Source organism: Lepus europaeus, chromosome 14, assembly GCF_033115175.1.
Source record: "Lepus europaeus isolate LE1 chromosome 14, mLepTim1.pri, whole genome shotgun sequence".
Lineage (NCBI taxonomy): Eukaryota > Metazoa > Chordata > Mammalia > Lagomorpha > Leporidae > Lepus > Lepus europaeus.
In genome coordinates this window covers 25,586,581-25,610,172 of record NC_084840.1, presented here as the reverse complement: position 1 = coordinate 25,610,172, position 23,592 = coordinate 25,586,581, and the positions used below count along the sequence as shown (strand labels likewise).

The following is a 23,592-nucleotide window of genomic DNA, read 5'->3' as shown; positions in this document are numbered from 1 at the left end:
TGAAAATAAACTTTAGGATGTCTTTTAAGAACCTCAATATTAGGACATATGCTTAATTTTTAACTATGTTAAAAAATACAAATGCAAGATAGCTAACCCACTCAACGGAAATTCTATATAAAGTTGGTCAGAAGACTACTTGATAAAATGTTATTTTCAGAAACTAAAATCCTAAACTTCAATCTTTTATCATGAAACATTCTTTTTTACACAGTAGATTGTGACAACAGGACCTTTTAAATCCCACTGAACAGATTACGGAACACAACAAATTAAGTCTTAGGTCATCATGCTTAACAGTTGAATGTGTGTCCTTGTATATCATTCTTGCATTACAGAAATCTGAAAAGGCATTCACTAAATGTCTCTTCCCAACTGGATATTAAATTTTCTTGAGCATTTCCCCCCACGAATAGTACCACCTATATTTCCCCCAAAATTCTCAGCTCTGTAATTGAGGGCTGACCTGAGAAACTGGATCCAAGCCGTGTAGGCGGAGCTCTTCTACCTTGGGGATGGAGGATATGTGTGGAGCGTGAGCAGTCTGACCCCAGAAAACGCCCAGGGGAGCATTTCACGGTGTTCTTCCCCTAACTATGAACTGAACTCCACCATTTTCGATTATGCATGTATCATGTAGGCCCAGGAGATGACTGATGTTGCCAGAAACTGAGGGATACTCTAGGGTCATGGCTGTCACTCGGCAGCCAGCTCACTTGGGTAACCTACTTAACATGTGCCTCAGTTTTCCTCACCTCTGAAAACAGGGATAAGAGCACCTGCCTCACAGAGCTGCTCACAAGCCAAATCAAATGCTTGACATACAAGCTGAACATATAAGTCTTGATTACAACTATTATATGCTTATGGAAAACCACCTCATCTTATCAATCAACACATAAAAAAAGATGAATAAAAACCCTATGGAGCTCTAACTCAAATGACTGATACCCTCTCTCATCCACCCCCAGAAGATACTAAATGCCTAAAATAACCTTTTTGTTTTTCTGACCTGATTCATCTAAAAGGAGAAAACAACTAGTCTATTTAAATTATCCTTGGGATGCACCCAATAAAGTTTCATCCTTGCTATTACAGAAGTCAGAATGAACAAGAATATTTAAAGGACATAAACTCAATGAACAATACTTAGGGTTATACCTCAAAGCATCTGATATTCAGAAATAATACTGGAAACCTGACTTGCCAACAAAATAATTGAGTCTTAGAAGTATCCTTACCTTCTGAGCAAGTAAAAAACAAGCAAAGAAAAACTTACGGAACAAGCTACCGTAATTTTAAAAGACCACAGTAGTATGCCAGTTGGGAAAATAATTGTTAATCAGTTTTTAATTTTTAAATAAAACATTTTGAAAGTTTCAATTCCTTTGAAACCATTTAGTTTTTTTTTTTTTAAACTGCAGTTGGTAAAATACATTCATGAGACTCTTGGGCAAAACCAACAACTACAAAAAATATATATATAATTTGATAGGCTGACGTAAGTAAAACTCCTGGCATTTCAGTAAGCATCATGTAAGAATAACTATTAATGGCATAAATTTATGGGAGATAATTCTTTCTTAAATTGCCTTCTCTATCCAGGAAGGGTTTCTTCTCACCTTTAGATACTTTCTATATCAACAGAAAATTTTAAATCAAGTACAATAATAAAAATCTGTTACTTTTAATATTTTCTTTATTAAAAGTCAGTACTCTGGTGGAGATCATGGAACAAACACATAAAGAACTTAAATACTGAATGTTAAGCTGCTCCAAATATTTTTAATTCTATGATTTATATACTAGTTTTTTTGTTGTTGTTGAAGCAGGAACTGCTTTATTGAGGAAGCGTATAGGCCTATAAAGCTTACGAAGGACATGCGCAGTAGGGGAGCCAATCAGAGAAAAGGTCACACAGGCACGGGTGGACCACGCACAGGGTCACCTAAAGTACAGGGATCACGCACTGTCCACGTGTCCTGTCCGGAACTAAAGCGGACCTATCCCTGCTGGTGGTGGTCTGATCTTACATAGCTTAACCATGGCAGCTGCAGACACGCCCCTCAAACATCCGCCAAGTGCCATATTGTAATGGAGGTTTTAAGCAATGCCCAACATATTCCCCTTTTTGTTTTATTAAAGAGAAAAAGGAACTGAGCGGAGAGTGTGCCTGTCTTAGGTTGTCCCCTCTGACTGGGATAGCCCTTTAAGGAGCATGTCTGCCTTAGGTTGTCCCCCTCTGGGGATCTTACCCGTCTTTGACTACTACTCCAGCTGTTAGGGGCTGCCCCAGGGGAATCTTACCCGTCATTGGCTACCACCTCAGCAACTCAGGGTATGATGTATTATACCTCTACATTTTGGCAGTGGCTGTGGGCGGATGTATAGGGTTCCCAATCTGGCGCTTAAAGAGCAGCTATATATTAGTTTTGAGATTATATACCTAATATTAACTTCAAACTGGGGATAAATGAGACTTTCTTTGAGTACAGGGGCATGAAAGGGTTGTAGGGGAATTAGACTTTGAGACCTTCCATTTTCCTTTGTTCTCCTGAGGCCTCTCCTGTCCTTCTAATCTACAGTGATCCCTCTTAGCCACGGTTTTGCTTTCCCAAATCCACTGCAGAAAAAATTTTACATGGAAAATTCCCGAAACAAACAATTCTGAAGTTTTAAATTATGCACCTTTCTGCGCAATGTCATGAAACCTTGCTCCACTGGGGACTCAGTTATCAGACAGACCTCAGAGAATAAGGTGCTTGTATTTAAATAACCCTTATTTTACTTAATAATAGCCCCAAAGCTCAAGAATAGTGATGCTGGCAAGTCAGATACCCAAAGAGAAGCCATCAAAGTAAAGAAACCAACATAAGAAAAAGAATTGCTTGCTGAGATTGCTAAAATCTACAGTAGTTCCTGTTGTTGATCTTACTGTGTCTAGTTTGTAAAATAAACTTTACTATAGATATGTACACACAGAAAAAAGAAACACTACGTATATACTGCATTTGATCTCACCCTTTTCAAGAATCCAAGGGGGTCTTGGATGCATTTCCCATGGGCACAGGGGGCTACTGCATACCTCCATCATTCCTCTTTACAAACGTCCTTCTCTCACTTTAAAAAGGCACGTCTCCTACCATCCCAAATCTTGCAGGAAACATGGCCCTAAATTTTAAAGCCTCCAGGGTTCCAACCAGGCTACCAACAAAGTTCTCCTTGACTGAAGGTGCCGTAACCATGATGTTAACCAATTATGCATTACTTCATACCAGAAGATGTAACATCTAGATCCTTATATTCACAAGGATACACGTTACTAATAGTCAAGTATGGGGCAGCGCTGTGCCGTGGTGGGTAAAGCCGCCGCCTGCAGTGCCAGCTCCCCATACGGGTGCTGGTTCGAGTCCCAGCTGCTCCACTTCTGATCCAGCTCTCTGCTATGGCCTGGGAAAGCAGTGGAAGATGGCCCAAGTCCTTGGGCCCCTGCATACACATGGGAGAGCCAGAAGAAGCTCCTGGCTCCTGGCTTCGGATCAGCGCAACTCTGGCTGTTGTGGCCAGTTGGGGAGTGAACCACTGGATGGTAGACCTCTCTCTCTCTGCCTCTCCTTCTCTCTGTGTAACTCTTTCAAATAAATAAATAACTCTTTAAAAAAAAAAGTAAAGAAGTAGACAAGCTGGGCTGGTGATCAAGAAAGTACTTTCGAGCACAAAAATGAATTATGAAAAATAAAATTCTGTGGGGAAAATGCATTGAAATGGTTTCAAAGAAATAGTGTAGGCCGGCACCGCGGCTCACTAGGCTAATCCTCCGCCTTGCGGTGCCAGCACACCGGGTTCTAGTCCCGGTCGGGGCACCGATCCTGTCCCGGTTGCCCCTCTTCCAGGCCAGCTCTCTGCTGTGGCCTGGGAGGGCAGTGGAGGATGGCCCAAGTCCTTGGGCCCTGCACCCCATGGGAGACCAGGAGAAGCACCTGGCTCCTGCCATCGGATCAGCGCGGTGCGCTGGCCACAGCACGCCTACCGCGGCGGCCATTGGAGGGTGAACCAATGGCAAAAGGAAGACCTTTCTCTGTCTCTCTCTCACTGTCCACTCTGCCTGTCAAAAAAAAAAAAAAAAAAAGTGTAAACTTCTAGACTTAAGACACTATGCATTTGTTTTCTAAAACAGTTGCTATAATGTCATAATAGTATCTATATTTAATTGGATGCATCTGTGATAAGGTAAGGACACAATAATTTTATTTCAAAGTGTTAACATTTTCAATACATGAGATTACATTTTTTTTCTAGCTATTTAAACTGAGTGACAGGTATTACTAGGCACTTCTAAAAGTGCCTGGAAATATGGAATTAAAAGATAAGTTTCTTTGAGTGCAAGAAATTTTAAAACCATGAAATTTTTTCCTAACCACACCTTCATAAAGTGCGTTTTCTTTTCTTTTTTTTTTTTTTGACAGGCAGAGTGGATAGTGAGAGAGAGAGAGACAGAGAGAAAGGTCTTCCTTTGCCGTTGGTTCACCCTCCAATGGCCGCTGCGGCCAGCGCATCTCGCTGATCCGAAGCCAGGAGCCAGGTGTTTCTCCTGGTCTCCCATGCGGGTGCAGGGCCCAAGCAGTTGGGCCATCCTCCACTGCCTTCCCGGGCCATAGCAGAGAGCTGGCCTGGAAGAGGGGCAACCGGGATAGAATCCGGCGCCCCAACTGGGACTAGAACCCGGTGTGCCGGCGCCACAAGGCGGAGGATTAGCCTGTTAAGCCACGGCGCCGGCCCATAAAGTACATTTTCCACAAGCTTACCACTGCTTTCTACCCATTATTTTTCATTTAATCTTATCTCCCTTTTACAAACAAGAAACTAAGATCTGTAGAAGTCAGATGGTTCTTCTAGGGTCATCTGTGATGACTCTTAATCACCACACAAAGCTGCTGCTGAGACTAGGTACAGAGTAAACACTGGAAAGATCCAGTAAATAACCTGTTAGTAAATTATAAAGACATTAACAATGATCTCTGAATGAAGGCAAATTATCTCTAGCCTCCTAACTTCAGTAATTCCAATAAACCTCAATTCTTCTAGTTTCCAAAATAATGTTTAGTATTTTTCTTTACATGATTAATTTCTATCACCATTATTATATCGTCAATAAAAATATCCTCCATATGGATCTCTTTTTAATTTTCTTCTTCCTGACCGTAATAATCATAGCACCTAAGAAATATTTCTTCCATATAACTTGCAGGGATATGGATGGATAATCTCCATAGAGATGAGATGGTTTATGAGATAAAGATAATAAAACGAGAAACAGAAAAGGAGAAGAGCTGACCATTACTCAATTTCTATTACTAATTAATAAATATTTATTTTCCCTCTATTTTCTTTCCCAAGGCAATGTTTTAAAGTTCTGTTAATTCCACTGAATTGATGTGAAATAAAGGCTACACACAACAGCACAACACTTGGAATAAAACAGCGATAGTACAATATCAAATGGTACAGGAGCTCAGTATTTCTTTGGAAAAAACAGTCTAGGGACCAGTGCCGCCATCCCACATGGGCGTTGGGTTCGAGTCCACGTGGGAAATCTGGAGGAAGCTCCTGGCTCCTGGCTTTGGCCTGGCCCAGCCCTGGTCATTGTGGCCACTTGGGGAGTGAACCAGCTGTGGTGGAAGATCTCTTTCTCTCTACCTCTGCCTCTCAAATGAATAAATAAATCTTAAAAAATAAAAAACCTAATAATCGATAACGTTTGCTTGACAAGACTGACCTATAAAAAGGTAAAAAAGGCTCGGGGCCCGTGCTGTGACACAGCAGATAAAGCCGCTGGCCGCCTGTGGCATCAGCATCCCACATGGGCGCTGGTTCTAGTCCCGGCTGCTCCTCTTCCAATCCAGCTCTTGGCTGTGGCCTGAGAAAGCAGCAGCAGATAGCCCAAGAGCTTGGGTCCTTGCACCCATGTGGGAAACCCAGAAGCTCCTGGCTCCTGGCTGTGGATCGATCCAGCTCAGACTGTTGTGGCCATCTGCGTAGTGGACCAGCAGATGGAAGACCTTTCTCTCTTTCTCTAACTCTACCTCTCAAATCAATCAACAAACTTAGAAAAAATGGTCCACCTAAGTTTAAGTAGCAACTGGTTTTAATTGTGTCCTTTCATTTGGTGTGAACAAGTGAATTTAAAGAAGTTTTATCCTTACTGTAGTAACAAATATCAGTTACAGTCTGAGTAAACTGAAAATACGACTTTATTTAAAAACAATAACATTTCAATTCTTTTTTCCTCCACAAAGAAATTAAAATAAAGTTTAAAACCAGTAAAACACGATCATCAACTAACTTGGCTAATCACGTAACGGCCATTTAAAATCTAAAGCATCTTGTTAAATGAGTTATTCTTTACATTTTGAAGTGTGCTCCATGGTGGAGTTTAATCACTACAAACTGGTTCACGGTGCAGGCCACGGCAAGTGTAAGTGCTGAGATGAGGACGCCCTAAGACCCCATCAACACGCACACCACTGCCTAGGAAATAAACACCGACTCAGAACCCTGCCCAGCGGGGCCAACACATAGGCTTGTTTACGAATTTATGAACGAATTCTGGCTGCGGAGTTCTAATGTGGAAAAGACTTTGTCCGTACTCCCCCCAAAGCACACCGTGCCGACGAAAGCTCCCAGCGAGAAGAGGGTAATTCCAGCCAGGATCACTCTTCCTACCCAGGAAATTCAATCTTTCCTGAAAAACTGCCATAGGCTCATTCGACCCCGGTACGAATTCCACGAAACACTTCCCACAGCTAGGGAAACTGAGGCCCGGGGAGGGCCAGGGACTTGCTCAGAGCAAAAACACAGAAGCTGGGAACTGAATCGGGTCTATCTGAAAGCCAAAGTATGTGCTTTCTAAATGTCAAGCTCAACCCCGAGGCAGCACGGGCAATGCGAGAAGTGCCATTCGCCTACCAACTGCATCAGCTCCGCGGAGCATCGCTCAGCCTGCGGAGCCCCCCAGGCCACGGGCGGGCAGCCCGGGAGCCAGACTGCACAGTCACGGCGCCGAGACGGCGCCCGAACCACAGGGCCGCCACCCCTCCGGGGCCGCCAGGCGCCGCCACGGGGGCTCCGGGACGGAATTCCGGGTCCGCTGGTCCTAGGGGCGCAGAGGAGCGCCAACGGCCCCCGCGCCCTCAGGCTCGGACCAGCACGCCGTCCCCCCCCCCCGACCCCGAGAACAGCAGACAGGAGTCCGAGGGCCGGCACACACCCCGCCACGGGAGGGCACCCCGAGCCGCTCCAGAAGAAAGGGGGCGCTGGGGCGCGCGCCGCGGGCCGCGGGCAGGGCGGCCGGGCAGGCGGGGAGCGCTCGGCCGGAGGCTCCGGCAGGGGCGCCGCCGTCTGCGGAACTCTCGCCCAATCCCCGCGCAGGCTGCGATCCCGTGACCGCCGGGGAGCCTGTTTGGAGAAAAGTAGACAGGGAACCCGCAAGCTGGCTTGGCAGAGGCCGCGGGGACCTGGCTGCTCCGGGAGAAAATGTCTCCCTGGCAGCCGCGGCCGCTGTCCTGCGGCCTCGCCGCGCGCCCCCGCCGCTGCCCCCGCCGCGCGGCGCCCACGCTCCGCAGCGATCCGCGGCCGGCGGTGTGGCCGCCGACCCCCGCAGGTCCGTCCGCACACGCACACGCGCACACACACACGCACCGCCGCCCCTGCCGCCCTCGGCTCCGCAGCCGGTCCTCCCCCACGCCGGCCGCCGACCCCCGACCCCACCGCGGGCCCCGATGCCGCCCCGGGCTCCGCGGGGCCAGGAAGGCGATGCCGGCGGAGGGCAAGTGGCCTCCGGAGGAAACCATGTTAACCTTGCGATGCACGCCTCTGCCCACACGCCCTGTGTCACGGCGCGGCCGAGCCTGACAGCCTCGGCGCCGGGGGTGCGTGCCCTGCCCAGCCCCACGCCCGGACACCCCTGCCCGACCCTCCCCCGACCCAGCCCAGACCCGGAGTGGGGGTGGGGGGGTGGGGGGAGACGGGAATTCGCTAGAGCAAATGTATCTACCTGGATCAAATTCAGGGATCCGAGCTTGGTATTCAGCCCCGACTCTCATCCCAACATCTGCAAAGCAATGCCAAGAAATAAAGAAAAAAAAAAAAGAAAAGAAAAAGACACACTTAATAAAAAATAAAAATTGCGGGAGGGCGGGCAGGAGCGGCGGGTGGATGGGAGATCCTAACTCCGGGCGCTCCAGGAGATGGCAGCGGTGGGGCCGGGGGCCGGGGGGCGGGCGAGGGGCGGGGGTCGCGGGGGTGCTGCTGCACTGCACCGGGAGTTCGCGGCTACCGCAGCGCCCGGGCTCCGAGGGGAGGGAGGGAGGGCGCGAGCGCGGCGAGGGGAGGGGGCTGGGGGAGGGGTGGAGGGAGGGGGGCAGGCGGGCTGGCGGGGAGGAGTTCGAGGCTACCACCGTGCTCGTCGTCGCTGCTGCAGCCGCTCTCGGGCTCCGAGTAGTGCAGCCCGCCGTTGGTGGACGAGGCGCCGCCGCCGCCGCCGCCGCCCGCCGGGCTCTTGGCGCCGCCGTTGGCCGGCCGGTTCTTCCCCAGTAACTCGGGCCCTTTCTCCATCATGCCGGGCATGGTGGAGCAGGGGAGGGGGCGGGCGAGGGGCTGAGGCAGGCGTCCGGGGGAAGGGGGCGAGGGCTCGCGAGCGCGGGCGGGAGGGACAGGCGGCGGCGGCGGCGGCGGCGGCGGCGGAGGAGGCGGTGTTAATATGGAGCCGCCATAACCGCCCCGGTCCGGCAGTAGCGCAGTCGCCTCACAACAACCCGCCCGGCCCCGCCTCCCTCCCCTCCTCCCCGCGCCGCCGCCCGCCCCGCGCAGTCCCGGGCGCCCCCCGCGGCCGCGCCGCGCTCTACGCCGCCGCCGGTATCACTCCGCCCCGCAGGGAGGTTCCGGCCGCCGGGGCGGGGGCGGCGCGGCCGCGGGGGGAGGGGCGGGGAAGCCCCGCGCGCCGCCGGGCGCGGCTGCCGGCGCCGCAGAGGCGCGGCTGCCGCGTGGGCCGCGCTCCTAGGGGGCGCTGCGGGGCGCGGGCGGGCTGCGCCCGGGGAGGCCGCGGGACTCTTTGCCTTCTCGGGGCGGAAGGAACGCGGGCAGCTGGAGGCAGGGCCCTGGCGACCCCGGGGGCCGGGGCCGGGGGGCAGCGGGCTCCTCCCGCGGGCGCGGCTGCGGGCCCGGGCGGCCGGGACTGCCGTGGGCGACGGCGGCGGCCCGGCCCGGGCGCCTCGGGCTGCTGGGAGCGGGGGGCGCGCGCGGGCTGGAGGGGCGGCCTCTGGGGGCCGGCGCGGTGGCCTGGGCCCTGCTGCCCTGGACGCTTCAGGGTCAGGCTCTCTGGACCTCGGCCTCGCGGAGAGGCCCAGCGTGGCGCATGAGCGTCCGCCCCCGAGCCGTGCCTCTGCGTTCCCCGCCCGCCCTCTCCCGCTCGCCCCACTCTTCCCTCCGCTCTTTTCCGCTGTGGGTGAGGCCGGCGGCCCGGCTGGGAGCGGCGCTGGCGGAGCGAGGCTGGCCAGCGCCGAGATGCTCTTCTGAATTGCGTTAGGCGAAAGGGAGTGGGGCCCGGACTTGCTCACTCGGAGACCGGGGGCCGCCTGGCCATGGGGGCCGCTTACAGATTTGTCACCGTGAGGAGGGGGAGGACTCCAGACGTTGAAAGTAAAGCTTGTCCTGGAGCGGTCACTGCGGATCGCTGAACCAGAAATGAGCGTGGGTGGTCAGAGCCAGCCCTTCCTGAGAGAACGAACACCCCTCGCTCAGGAGTTGAGCCCAGAAAGCCCGGGAAGCAGGTAGCAGGCAGGGTCCCCGTGGAGAGGAGACTCCTCCAGCCCAGGTACACGAGCTGTGTGGTTCTGGAGGTGGAGTTCTCTCAGAGCGTGGTGTGATTTCACTACCTGGTTAATCACACAGAAACCCTTCTGTCCTTCCCTCAACAAATGTGGTTCTTAGTATTGGAATGCCGATATGTCTTCTACCAGGAGAGAAAGCTGGGCCTAATGGAACGAGTAGCCATTTCCCTCCACGTTTAGGTTTCCTTCTTTTTTTAAAAAAAATTTATTTATTTGAAAGTAGAGTCACAGCGAGTGGGAGAGACAGAGAGGTCATCCGTCCACGGGTTCACTCCCCAAATGGCCGCAAAGGCCACAGCTGCCCCTGGTGGAAGCCAGGAGCTTCTACCGGGTCTCCCACGTGGGTGCAGGGGCCGAAGCACCTGGCCATCTTCCACTGCTTTCCCAGGGGCATTAGAAAGAAGCTGGATCGGAAATGCAACAGCCAAGGCTTGAGCCGCTGCCCATATTAGGTTTCCCATTGTATGCGTTGGTAAAATTTTTTGAAGATTTATTGATGTGACAGGCAGATCACCCATCTTCTGGTTCACTCCCCAAATGACCACAATGAAACAGGAGCCAAGAACCACAAGTCCATCTGGGTCTCCCGTGTAGGTGGGAGGGGCTGAAGTACTTACTTGGGCCATCATTTGAGGTTTTCCCAAGCCCACTAGCAGGGAGCTGGGTCAGAAGCAGAGCAGCCAGAACAGAATCCTGGTGGGAGATGCCGGCGTTGCAACTGGGCGCTTAACCTGCTGGGCCACAACACTGGCCTGGCAATTTGGTTTTTCTGCAAGGGAGTCTAGTGAATATGACTTAGCGTCTCTGGTCCTATACCATGAAAATCAGACTCTGAGCTGAGGGACTTCATCAAGATAAATGTACTGCTTCCATCACCGAGGTCTCCCAGCCAACTCACTTTAAACACCCCAGCTTTTCAATACGTCCATTCGCTTTAAAGAGTCTGCCTACAAACCAGGAACCTAAACATCAGGAAGATTTGGGGCCTTTGTAACTTATTTCTGGTTTTTAAATGTAACCCTTAAAGGCAAAGATTTCCATTTGTGACTACAGCAAAGAGGACAGATGGGAGGGGAAGGACTTTAGGGTCTTAAAAGTTATTCAAAAGGCAGAGTTACAGAGAGAGGGAGACAGAAAGAGATCTTCCATCTGTTGTTTCACTCCCCCAAATGGCTGCATTGGCTAGGGCTGGGCAGGGCTGGGCCGAGGCCACGCGCTTCATGTGGGTATCCCATGTGGGTGGCAGGGCCCAAGCACTTGGGCCATCTTCTGCTACTTTTCCCAGGCCATTAGCAGGGAGCTGGATGGGAAGTATGAGCTGGGACACCAACTGGTTCCCATTTGGGATGCCACTGTTGCAGGCAGCAGCTTTACCCAGCATGCCACAACGCCACGCTGGCCCCAGGGTATGGCTTGTATTTATTTTTGTATTTTTATTTTTTTAAGAGCAAGGAAAGCAGGCTTCAGCCTTGCTTTTGAAGAAGCTGGCCTGGTTCTGAAGAATAATGTCTTAGATGGTTTCTCAACAGTTCACAGGGACAGTATAGAAAGAGAAAAGGTCTAAGGAGAAACTCTTGGGGATGCCTTTCTCTGAGAGGGCTAGGGGAGGAGGAGAGGAAACGGGGTAAGAAAGCTTTAAGAAAAGCCAATAAACAACATGAGGTGAAGAGTCACAGGAAGGGATTCTGTGATAGCCTTTGAATTGCTATCTAGAAGGACACTGGTCATTTCACTTGGCTGTGGATGTTTTTGTGTTTTGCAATAAAAATGTTTTAACTGTTTTCATCACCTTTTAAATTGGAACAAATTGCACATTCTCGTAGTTCCAAAGTTAGAAGTTATAAGAGGGGGGCTGGCACTGTGGCACAGTGGGCGCCGGTTCGAGACCCACTTCTAATCCAGCTCTCTGGAAGCTCCTGGCTTCAGATACTCGCAGCTCCAGCCGTTGTGGCCAATTGGGGAATGAACTGATGGATGGAAGACTCTCTCTCTCTCTCTCTCTCTCTCTCTCTCTCTCCCCCCTCCTCTCTCTGTAACTTTGACTTTCAAATAATTAAATAAATAAAATTTTAAAAAAAGTAAGAGGATATACTTCAGTGTTAGACTGGAGATCCCAGCAATTGCAAAATGGCAAGGAGAAATGTATAAGGATCGGAAAGAAATATATAAATCTGTTTTTTGGAGAACACATGATAGTTCTATTATATTTTACCCAGAAAATTAATCTACAAGCCTACTATTAAGTGAGCTTTAGCAAGTTGTTGGATGTAGTCAGTATTTAAACATCTATTTTTTTCTACACTAGCAGTAAGCAATTAGAATATTTTGAAGAGTGATACCATGTACAAATGTATTAGGAACACCAGACTTCTAATGTATTCATTTCCTATGGCTGCTGTAACAATTCACTGTCATGTAGAGAATTAGACATGAGGGACTGAGTGAGGCCATATGATCCTCCTCTAGCATGAATCCAAGCACCCTGCTCTCTGTCGGGACCCACCCACTTTGTGGTTTCACTTGTTAAAATATGTGAGCTGAGCCTGGGTGCTGCTGCCATTGCTGCCCGGGACATTGGACGGGGTGCCTGGAACCATAGCCCGAGGCCTAGCTCCCTGCAGGTCTCACCCATCAACCAAGTGCTTCTGGTACAAGAATGCTGTCTGGCCTGCCTTGCTGATTAAACTCTGCATGCCGTTCAGCCTCCAAGCCCAACTAGAAAAGTCTGGTCTGTAGCCATAAGCACAGGGAGCCCAGAGGTGTGCAACTCCCAGCTGGTGCAGTGGATTAAGCCTCTTTCTATGACTTGGGCATCCTATATCAGATTAATGGCTCAAATCTCTGCAGCTCTGTTACTGATCCAGCTCCGTGCTAATGCACCTGGGAAGGAAGCAAAAGATGGCTCAAGTACTTGGGCCCTGGGAAACCAGGATAGAATTCCTGGCTCCTGGCTACACCCTGGTCTGGTCCCAGCTGTTGTGGCCATTCTGGGAGTGAACCAGTGGATGGAAGACTTTCTCTCTCTCTCTCTCTCTCTTACTTTTTCAAATAAATAAATAAATCTTTTTTTTTTTTTTTTTTTTAATCACAAACACTAGTCGAGCTTCATAGCAAAATTGCAAGTCAGCACCCCTTCATACCTTAGGGATAAAAATTCCAATTCAGAAAGAAAGGTTGCCACATTTCTCTCAACTGACCTGTTCTCCCTTGGGACATTCTTCCCTCTCCTATCCCCACGGGAGGCCATGTGCTCTTTCTGGAGGCCCATTCCTCCCTTGGAATGTGTTTCAATAAACTTTGGCTTTGCTATCTGTACTTTCATCTCTCTGAACTGTAATTCATTACTCCATCAGTGAAAAGGAACCTAGGCAAGCCGGCCACTGCTGGTGACATTACCACAACCTTAGTAGCTAAAACAGGTTTGTTCGACCACAGTGCTGGAGGCCCAAGTCTGAAGTCAGGGAGTCAACAACACTCCCTCCAGAGGTTCCCGGTGCAAATATGTTCCTTGCCTTTTCCAGTTGCTCCTATCTCCTGGCATTTTTTGGCTTGAAGCCATGTCACTCCAACATATTTTCACATTGCCTTCTCTGTGTGTGTCTCAATTTCCCTCTACCAGTCTTATAGAAGGATAATCTGATGGCATTTAGAGCCCCTGGATAATCCAGGATTATCTTCTTGTCTCAAGATCTTTGTCATATCTGCAAAGACCCCTTTCCAAATTAGGTAACATTTAGACGTTCTACAGTTAAGACCTGCTAACTGGGGGGAGGGGACTATGATTCAGCCCACTGCCCCTAGGAATAAATTTTATAAAAGGTGTTTAAGAACTCAATACTGAAAATGCTCATAGTTTGGAAGATTCAATATCATATAAAAGTTCTACCCAAATTAATCTGTACGTTTAGTCTAATCCCAACAAGTGTGTGTGTATATATATTTTGACTAATCCTAAAAGTTACATGGAAAATAAAAAAGGTTAAGAACGGCCAAGATAGTCTGGAAGAACAAAGCTGGAGGTTTTACCCTACTGTTTTAAAAGCTACAAAAATTAATTCACTGTGATACTGGCATAAAGATAAAAAGTAAACCAATGACGTTCCCAAACTGATACTTATGTGAACATTTTATTTACGCAAGAGTGACACTGTTGCAATGTGGAGCAAAATGGATGTTACAATAAGTGGTGTTGGGACAATTGAGTATCCATGGTGGAAAAAGAAGAAACTTTGGTTCCTACTTATAGCAAAATGGGCAACCAAAAACCTTTTTCAAATACACTGTAATGTAAAAAAAAAAAAAAACAAAAACAAAAAACAGTGCTTTTGTAACTTTGAGTAGTCAAACATTTCTTAAGCAGAGCATAAAAATCACACTTTATAAAAGAAAATACTGAGCATTCTGGATACAGAAAATAGTCTGGGAAAGGCAAAGAACTTTGAATTAAGATGTCGTGCCAGAGAACTAAAAATCATTTTGTATTCCTAGAGCATGAAGTGAACTCAGGTGGACAAGGTCTGAACCACATCATGTCTTTGGTGTCATTCAACAGGTTAGACAACTTACATGTAATGAAAAAAGGAGCAGAGAGATCTAAGCAGGAGTATGATTTGATCCAGTTGGAATTTGGCAAAGAAAATAATTAGGCTATATTGAAGTAGTCAAGAAATTATGAGACTTAAGTTATAGGAATGGTAGCAAGTCCGGAGGCAGATAAAAATATGTGATAGGGAAAATTAGCAAAGTCTAGGGATTTATTGAATATAGAAAGTAAAATGGATGGGACCAGCACTGTGGCTTACTAGGTTAAGCTACCTACAATGCTGGCATCCCATATGGGCACCAGTTTGTGTCCTGGCTATTCCACTTGTGATCTACCTCCCTGTTAATGTGCTCGGGGAAACAGCGAAAGAGCACCCAAGTCCCTGACCCCTGCCACCCACCTGGGAGACCTGGAAGAAGCTCCTGGCTCCTGGCTTTGGCCTGGCCCAGTCCTGGTCATTGTGGCTGTTTGGAGAATGAACAAGTGGATGGAAGATCTCTGCCTCTGTATTTCCCTCCCTGTAACTCTGCCTTTCAAATAAATACATAAATCTTAAAAAAAAAAAAAAAGTAAAATGGAGGGAAGAAATCTAAGCTGACATTGGAAATTTGGCTTGAGTATTTGGGTAAATGATTGTGCAACAACTGAGATGGTGAACATTGAAAGACAAGGAGAAGGAATACATTTCTGGATGTATTGGATATTCCATGGGGGATTTCCAGCATTCAGTTGGATGTACAATTACGATCAGGACTGTAGAGAGGGATTTGGTAGTGACTGGTCAACAAAAGTCATGAGACCTGTGTTAGTCTGTTCCAGCTGCTATAACAAAATAACTTGCTACTGGATACTCTATAAACAATAGAAATGTATTTATTACAGTGCTGGAGGGTGGGGAGCCAAAGGCCAAGGCACCAGCAGATTTGGTGTCTGATGAGGGCTCTTTGATTCACAGATGATGCCTTGTTGCTGGGTCCTCATGAGACAGAAGAGGCAAGACTCCCTTGAACCTCATCCGTCTAATCCTATGCATGAGAGCAGAACCCCCATGACTTATCACTTCCCAGAAGGACCCCACCTCTTTAATAAATAAAATTTACTTATTTATTTGAAAGGCAGAGTTAGAGAAAGAATGCAAGATCTTCCATGCACTGGTCCACTCCCCAGATGGCTGGAATGTCTGGAACTATCCTGGCTGAAGCCAGGAGGCTAGAACTCCATCCAGGTCTCCTATGTGGGTGGCAGGGGCCCAAGCACTTGGACCACCTCTGCTGCTTTCCCTGGTACAACAGCAGGAAGCTGGATCTCAAGCAGAGCAGCAAGGGCTCAAATGGCACTCTTACATGGGACACCAGCATCACAGGCAGTGGAGTAACCTGCTGTGCCACAACTCTGGCACTGGCCCACCTCTTCACACCATCACATTGAGTGTTAGATTCTACCTTATAAACTTGAGGAGAAAATACACATTTAGATGATGGCATGACCCAACTAGATCAGGAAGAGCATGTAAAGTAAAAAGCAGGGGACACCAACATTGACGGACTGAAAAGAGAAAAAGAAATGCTTAAAAGAAAGTGAAAAAATAGAGAACTAGAGTGTGTAACTTTCTGAAACCAAGGGCATGGAGAAGTCCAAAGACAAACCACCACCAGGGCGAGAGAGAAGTCCAGTAAGGTAGGAGTCAAGTGTTCACGCAAGTGAGAGGTAAAGAATTATCCCAGTAAGAGCGGTTCTCCTGGACTTGGTGGGTCCAAGAGCCAAACTGCAGCAGATTGAGGAGTAAAATAAGGAAGTAGGAACAAACATGGGAACGTGAGCCTTCTCCAGGGAAAGAACTCGTGGATGAGAACAAGGAAAAAACGGTGTTTTCAAGGGATGTAACTCTGAAGTTATAGCCAATATGTGTACATGTAACATTTTAAGAGTTGAAGTATAAAAGGCTGTTATTTCTGCCTATTGTCAGTTGGCTATTTAAAGCTACAGCTTTATGCTAAAGAAAAGAGAAAATAAAAGTAATCTGGGCCTGTGTACAAAGTAATCTGGGCTTACAAAATGTTTGCTGACTTGAACAAAGCTGTCAGCTCTAAATTGAGCTTTTAAGTTTTTTTTTTCTGTAAAAGATATACTGTGTAATAAAAATTTTTTTTTTCATTTCTGTCTTCTGTTAATGCTGTTAATGGTTTTTAGCCTTTAAGTTAACACATATGTGGACATACAATGGACTATACGTGATCTTTTAGAAAAGAATGAAATATGAACTTATGCAAATGTAGAGCAGTCTTGAAGATATTAAGTGAAAGAGTCAAAGTTCAGGCAGTTAATAAATTTATGAATATTCATATTTGTGTGTATATAGCATATATATATTAGGGAACTTCAAAATATTTATGGAAAATGAAATCAAATGTTAAGCTTATTTTTGTGCACAAAATTTTCAATCCATGCATGTTTTCATAATATATATTTTTCATGAACATTTTGAAGACTCCTCACTGCATGAATTTCAAAATTTTCCTATTGTTCCATGAAGTTTTTGAAGTATCCTTTTATATATCCTTTATAACATAACACCCACGTAAACATATGTAGCTGCCTAAACATGATCAGAATATTTCCCAAAGTACATAAATGGGCTAGAGTTGCAACACAGCAGGTGAAGCCACCACCTGTGCCACCAGCATCTCCAATGAGTGCCAGTTTGAGTCCCTGCTGCCCTACTTCTAATCCAGCTCCCTGCTAATATGCTTGGGAAAGCAGTAGAAGATGGCACTTGGGCCTCTGACACCCATATGGGAGACTCAGATAGAAGACCTCTCTTTCTGTGTGTCTCTCCCTCTCCATCACTCTGCCTTTCAAATATATAAATAAATCTTTGGGGGAAAAAAAACTACATAAAAAAAACTACTTAGCTCTGGGAGAAGGTACCAGAGTCTCAGATGGAAAGGGGATTTTATCTTCCCATGTATTGCTTTGCACAGTTGGGATCTGTTATGTGTCTATTTTATTATTTCAAGGAAATACTCATGAATGTTTGCGGAACTGACTAATAAAAACATGGTAATTATGGTGTAAGTCAGCTTTTCGTTACTTTAAGATAACTGAAAGGAGCAACTTAGGAAGAAGGTTTATTAGAGTCGGGAGGCTCACAAGCAGATCAGACAACCCTGTCGTCTGGGAAGGCATTCGGACGGCTGAGGAATGATGGTGATGGTGAGCCAGGAGCGGAGTCAGGGGCCACACTCTGCAGGAGCCCTCTGTGTGGGCGCTGTAACGCCATCATAATCCAATCTCGGCTCCACCCCATCAACCTAATCCAATCCGGCCGCTTCCCTAAGGCCCTGCCTTCAGACACCATAATTTGATCAAGCTTCCTCTCTAATCCATTAACTGGTAATGTTAGACTTTGCGGTTTAAAATTCTGTGTGAATTTAGGGAGCTAACGCCTATTCTAGCCAAAGCATATATTTTTTAAAACCAAAATAAGCCATAAGATTTTTTTGAAACCTAAAATAGTATTAAAATAATGTGCTAGGCAGTTTACAGCTAATAGAAGTTGGAATTGAATGGAAGAAGGAGGAGGATGGGGATGTTTGTATTTTCATTTTACTGCTGTGCTATAAGGCCAGCCCCTCTCATTTTACAAAAGAAGCAAATTTTCAGATGTCTCATGGGACAATAATTGTGGACTTGATTCTCCACCATACTAGGCACACAGGAAGGGCTTCAACAGAGACCCTGTTTTATTCATTTATCCAAGCTCATAATGATTTTCTCTATGACACTAATTTTCCTGAAGTGTTATTGAATTGCTCTGTGGTTTTTCCTTCATTGTTGGATTAGAAGACAGGAACTTAGAGTAAGTTTAACTCCAAACAGAGAGGTGATTCTGGGAGGCATAGCCAGAAGACTACTAATGTTAACCCAGCTCATATTGGGCCCAAACTGGTGGGGACAGCTCAAATATATTTCTGATATTTCTTTACAGGGAGAAGGAGCTTTGAAAGGTTTTTCAAAAAAATCCCCAAAGCAGGAGGAAATCATACTCTTTCTTCTCTTGAAAGACAAAAAAGAGACAGAGAAAGACAGATTATTCATCTACTGGTTCACTTCCAAAATGCCCCCAACAACCAGAGCTGGGCCAGGCCAAAACCAAGAGCCTGGAACTCAGCTTCTGTCTCCCAAATGAGTGACATGGATCAAGTAGTTGAGCTGCCTCCCAGATGCACATTGACAGGAAACTGGGTTAGAAGCAGGGTAGGAGACACTTGAAACAAGTACTCCATTATGGGATGTAGTTGTCCCAATTGGTGTCTTAACCACTGTGCCAAACACCCCTCTCCCAAACCATGCAAACTCAAATATTTACCATTTTGAAGCTATTGTTACAATCTCCATTTAAACAGATAAATAAATAATTCTGTATAACAGAGTAGATAATATTTTTTAAGATGTTAAGTTTTAGAAAAATCTTTTTTTTTTTTTGTTCTCAAAATTCTTCTAGATACAAAAGAAACTCCAAATAGCAGTGTCTTAAGTAAAATGAAATTTTATTTCTTTTCATGTAGAAGATTGCCAGAGGTAGACAGTGCTGGGCAGAAATGACAACAGCAATGAATTTGTCAGGGATCCGGGCCGCCTTGATCTCACCCCTGCACTGTGCCTGGAGCATCCTTTATGCCCTTACATCCAGGATGGCTGCTACAGCGCCAGCCGTGACCGTGCCCCCCGCAGCAGCACAGGGAGACCGGCAGAAAGGCACACCACTCTCTTGAAGGAAACTCTCTGGAAGCACTGTGTACCGTTTATGGTGGTCAGTCAATGTCCAGAACCTGGTCACGTGGTTCCCTGACCCTCAGAGGAGGCTGGGTGTCCAAGTGCCCTGCTGAAACCGAGGGTTCCAAAGAAGGAAATGTGTGCTGAAAAGGCAGTTAGCACTCTCTGTCACACTAGCTCTTTAATATCTGAAAACAGCAATCATGTCCCACGTAAGCGTCTCTTGCAGACTAAACATCATTATTCCTTTGACAAGTCTGGATTGATATATTTTTGGATCCTTCACCTTTTTGATTGTCCTGTGAATATGCTCTAATTTGTACTTAAAAGCAGGACCCCCCCCCCAATTCTGTGAGATCTGATTCGTGCAAAATCAACTGGAAATATGTTGGCCCCTTTTCTTTGCATATTTTTATTAATCTATCCCAAAATTAGCTTTCTTGGCATCAACTGCACACGGTTACTAAATTTGGAGTCGATGGCTTCCTCTGGGTCTGTTTTACATCTGCTGTTGTTTGGCTTGGTCACACTCCACTTATACTCCAGCAGGTTTTGTGTTTTCCTCTTTTTTTTCAACTTCTGAGTATAAATGTATTATTTAATTTCACTTGGTTTGTTTTAGCTTACCTGAATCTTCTGGGAATTTTTTAAAATCCTAATTTTTTAATTTATTTATTTGAAAGTCAGAGTTACACAGAGAGAGGAGAGGCAGAGGGAAGAGAGAGAGGTCTTCCATCCGATGGTTCACTCCCCAATTGGCCACAATGGCCGGAGCTGCGCCGATCTGAAGCCAGGAGCTTCTTTGGGTCTCCCATGTGGGTGCAGGGGCCCAAGGACTTGGGCCATCTTGTACTGCTTTCCCAGGCTGTAGCAGAGAGCTGGATCAGAAGAGGAGCAGCTGGGACTAGAACCAGCACCCATATGGGATGCCAGTGCTTCAGGTCAGGGTGCTAACCCACTGCACCACAGTGCCGGCCCCTAAAATCCTAATTTCTTATCCAGCATATTTTATGTCTCACTTCTGGCTATTTGCTGAATTTTTATGTAAGGGCAGGGACAGAACCTTAATTTATATCCTCAGCACCAGGTGTAATACCTAGTGCATTGTAGTTTCTCCATGTTTGCTCAGTGGATGAATACTGTAATTAGAAATAAAGAACATTTTCCAGAAAAACTTTTTTTTTAATTCTAAAATTATTTAAAACAGGAAACTGAAATCTATCTGTAAAAACATTAAAAGAATTATTTAAATTTTATTTGAAAGGCAGAGAGACAGAGCAATACGGACAGAGATCTTCCATTTGTGTTTCACTCCCTAAATGCCCACAATAGCCAGGGCTGGGCCAGATGGATGCTGGGAGCAGGGAGCTCAATCCCATCCACCTGCTCAGTCTACATGGGTAGCAGTGACTCACCTGTTACAGCAGGAAGGTATACGAGAAGCAAAGGAGCAGGAACTTGTAATAGACTCTCTGATATGTGATGTGTCTCAAGCGCAGTCCTAACTGCTGTGCCAAATGTCCACTCTTTCCTATCTTAAAGGATAGAGACTTTCATCTACCATGGAAAGCTATATTGAAATGTGTGTATAGTCTTCTAAACAGTTGGTTTAATAGTTTTGATCACTCCTTCTCATCGTACGAGTTTTTATTTTTATTTTATTTATTTTTTTGACAGGCAGAGTGGACAGTGAGAGCTGTCTTCCTTTGCTGTTGGTTCACCCTCCAATGGCCGCCGCGACCGGCGCACTGTGGCTGGCGCACCGCGCTGATCTGAAGGCAGGAGCCAGGTGCTTCTCCTGGTCTCCCATGCGGGTGCAGGACCCAAGCACTTGGGCCATCCTCCACTGCCTTCCCAGGCCACAGCAGAGAGCTGGCCTGGAAGAGGGGCAACTGGGACAGAATCCGGTGCCCCGACCAGGACTAGAACCCTGTGTGCCGGCGCCACAAGGCGGAGGATTAGCTTAGTGAGCCACGGCACCGGCCATCATACGAGTTTTTTTATTTTTTAATTTTTTAATTTTTATTTTTTATTTTTGACAGGCAGAGTGGACAGTAGAGGGAGACAGAGAGAAAGGTCTTCCTTTGCCGTTGTTTCACCCTCCAATGGCCGCCGCGGTAGGCGCTGCGGCCGGCGCACCGCGCTGATCTGATGGCAGGAGCCAGGTGCTTCTCCTGGTCTCCCATGGGGTGCAGGGCCCAAGCACTTGGGCCATCCTCCACTGCACTCCCTGGCCACAGCAGAGAGCTGGCCTGGAAGAGGGGCAACCGGGATAGGATCGGTGCCCCGACCGGGACTAGAACCCTGTGTGCCAGCGCCGCAAGGTGGAGGATTAGCCTACTGAGCCACGGCGCCAGCTCATCGTATGAGTTTTAAAAATGATTTGTCTAGGTAAAAAGAAAGAAGATAGTGAAACACCTGAAGTTAACATCTTAAGTCTTTCTGTGGTATACTGCAACTGTATTCTTTTCCTCAGTTTCACAAATTATAAAATAGAATTTGGGCCAGCACTGTGGGGCAGTGGATTAAGCCACCACTTGTGGTTCTGGCATCCTATTCCTGAGGACTTGAGTTTTACCCTGGCTTCTGATTCAGCTTCCTGCTAATGTGCGAGGGGTGGCAGCAGAAGATGACCCAATTACTTGGTAAAAGGTGAAAGATTTATGCAATCTGAAGAGAAACCAGGGCATATGACCCAATTACTTGGACCCCTGCCATGCATGTGGGAGACCAAGATGGAATTCCTGGCTCTTAATTTTGGCCTGGTCTTGCCCTGGCTGTTGCAGCCATTTGAGGAGTGAACCAGCAAATGGAAGCTCTTTCTCTCCCTCTTCCTTTCTCCCGCTCCCTCTCCCCTCCCACAGTCCCTACCTTTCAAATAAATAAATCTTTAAAAAAAAATTACAGGCAGATGGATACCCACACTCCGATCCTCTGCATGGGACAGTCCTTCCACCAGGCCAGAACAGACTTCCCAGGCTGGCCTTAGGCTGCCCCAGGCCTCGCTTAGATTTCTAGGCTTTAGAAAGGCAGAGTGTTCTTTGCTCGTTTGCATTCCCTTCACTGTAGCATTAGCTTTGGCCTCGATACTGTTCTTAGTAGCTTTTCTCTGAAATCATGAAAGAAGTTAACTTCAAAATTATTTTAAATAATAGAGAATTCTTAGTACCCCCAAGCCTCATACACTCCCAAACAAAACTGTGATGAATTTTAAGTCTGGGAAAGCCAATATTTTTTCATTTATATCCAAATAAGAATGAAGGCCTTATTACTTACTGGCAAAATTTGTTTCCAAGCCTCAGAAACCCACTATCCAAAAATTTATCTTCTTTTCAGCTGGAACTTAAAGAGGGTATGTGATACTTAATTACCAAGAATTCCTGAATTTCCCTACTAAACTACCAAATCAGCATCATTGTAGCAGGTCATCTTTGAGTACTCCACTAGAGATTTGTTCTTGGTTGGGGGAGGGAAGGGAGAGAGGAGGGGGAGAAGAAGAGGGAGGAGAGAGAGACAGAGAGAGAGAGAGATCCTACTTCCACTGTTCACTCCCCAAATAGCTGCAATGACTGGGTCCAGGCCAGGCCAAAGCCAGAAGCCAGGAGCTTCATCCAGGTCTCTCTGGACCATCCTCCACTGCTTTCCTAGGCACATTAGCAGGGAGCTGAATTGGAAGAGGAGGAGCCAGGACTCGAACCACTGCCCATATGGGATGCAGGTGTGCAGGCCATGGCTTAACCCTCTATACCACAACACTGGCCCTTTCGATTTATTTTTTGGAAGATTTCATCTCTTTATAATACAGAAAGAATATAAAGGGGAAGAAAAAGAGAATACCTTTTATAGCTAAAAGTTAACAATTTTAGTTTTGACTTTCACAATACAAATGAAAACTGCACTTTTTAAAATCCCACTTCTTCCCTCCAAATCTATTCTTTCTTTGCTAGGAAGGGGGAGCAAGTCTTCTTTCTCATGCTGTTAGAAAGCACCCAGAGTCTCAGCACCATGGTCTCCTGGTGACACAGAACAGCTAGGAAGAGGCCTTGCCCTCTGTCTTTTTTTTTTTTTTTTTTTTTTTTGGACAGGCAGAGTGGACACACAGAGAGAGACAGAGACAGAGAGACAGAGAGAAAGGTCTTCCTTTGCCATTGGTTCAACCTCCAATGGCTGCCGTGGCCAGCGCACCGCGCTGATCCAAAGGCAGGAGCCCAGGTGCTTCTCCTGGTCTCCCATGCGGGTGCAGGGCCCAAGCACTTGGGCCATCCTCCACTGCACTCCCGGGCCATAGCAGAGAGCTGGCCTGGAAGAGGGGCAACCGGGACAGAATCCGGTGCCCCGACCGGGACTAGAACCCCTAGTGCCGGCGCCACAAGGCGGAGGATTAGC

General features: G+C 47.1%; 2 protein-coding genes across 7 annotated transcripts in view; both read right to left on the bottom strand.

Annotated features, from left to right (window-relative positions):
- Positions 1-8,693, bottom strand: part of RCOR3 (REST corepressor 3) — a 58,258-nt gene extending 49,565 nt beyond the window's left edge. For 2 of the 6 annotated variants that reach the window (XR_009867916.1, XR_009867915.1), the window contains exons 1-2: positions 8,454-8,693; positions 8,054-8,110 (exon numbers count right to left, since the gene is read on the bottom strand). Coding sequence is in view for 4 of the 6 variants with exons in the window: in XM_062210291.1 (XP_062066275.1) it covers positions 8,054-8,110; positions 8,454-8,625 (229 nt within the window). In the remaining 2 variants the exon portion in view is untranslated. The remainder of the gene's footprint in view (positions 1-8,053; positions 8,111-8,453) is intronic. The other 4 variants (XM_062210291.1, XM_062210292.1, XM_062210289.1 and 1 more) reach the window with 4 other exon arrangements.
- A 206-nt stretch (positions 8,694-8,899) lies between these two features.
- On the bottom strand, positions 8,900-12,580 carry LOC133773391 (skin secretory protein xP2-like). Its single transcript, XM_062210759.1, has 2 exons — positions 12,516-12,580; positions 8,900-9,569 (listed from the first exon to the last, which is right to left on the bottom strand). The coding sequence occupies exons 1-2, from the start codon at positions 12,578-12,580 to the stop codon at positions 8,900-8,902; spliced, it is 735 nt and encodes a 244-aa protein (XP_062066743.1).
- Positions 12,581-23,592: the final 11,012 nt, after the last annotated feature.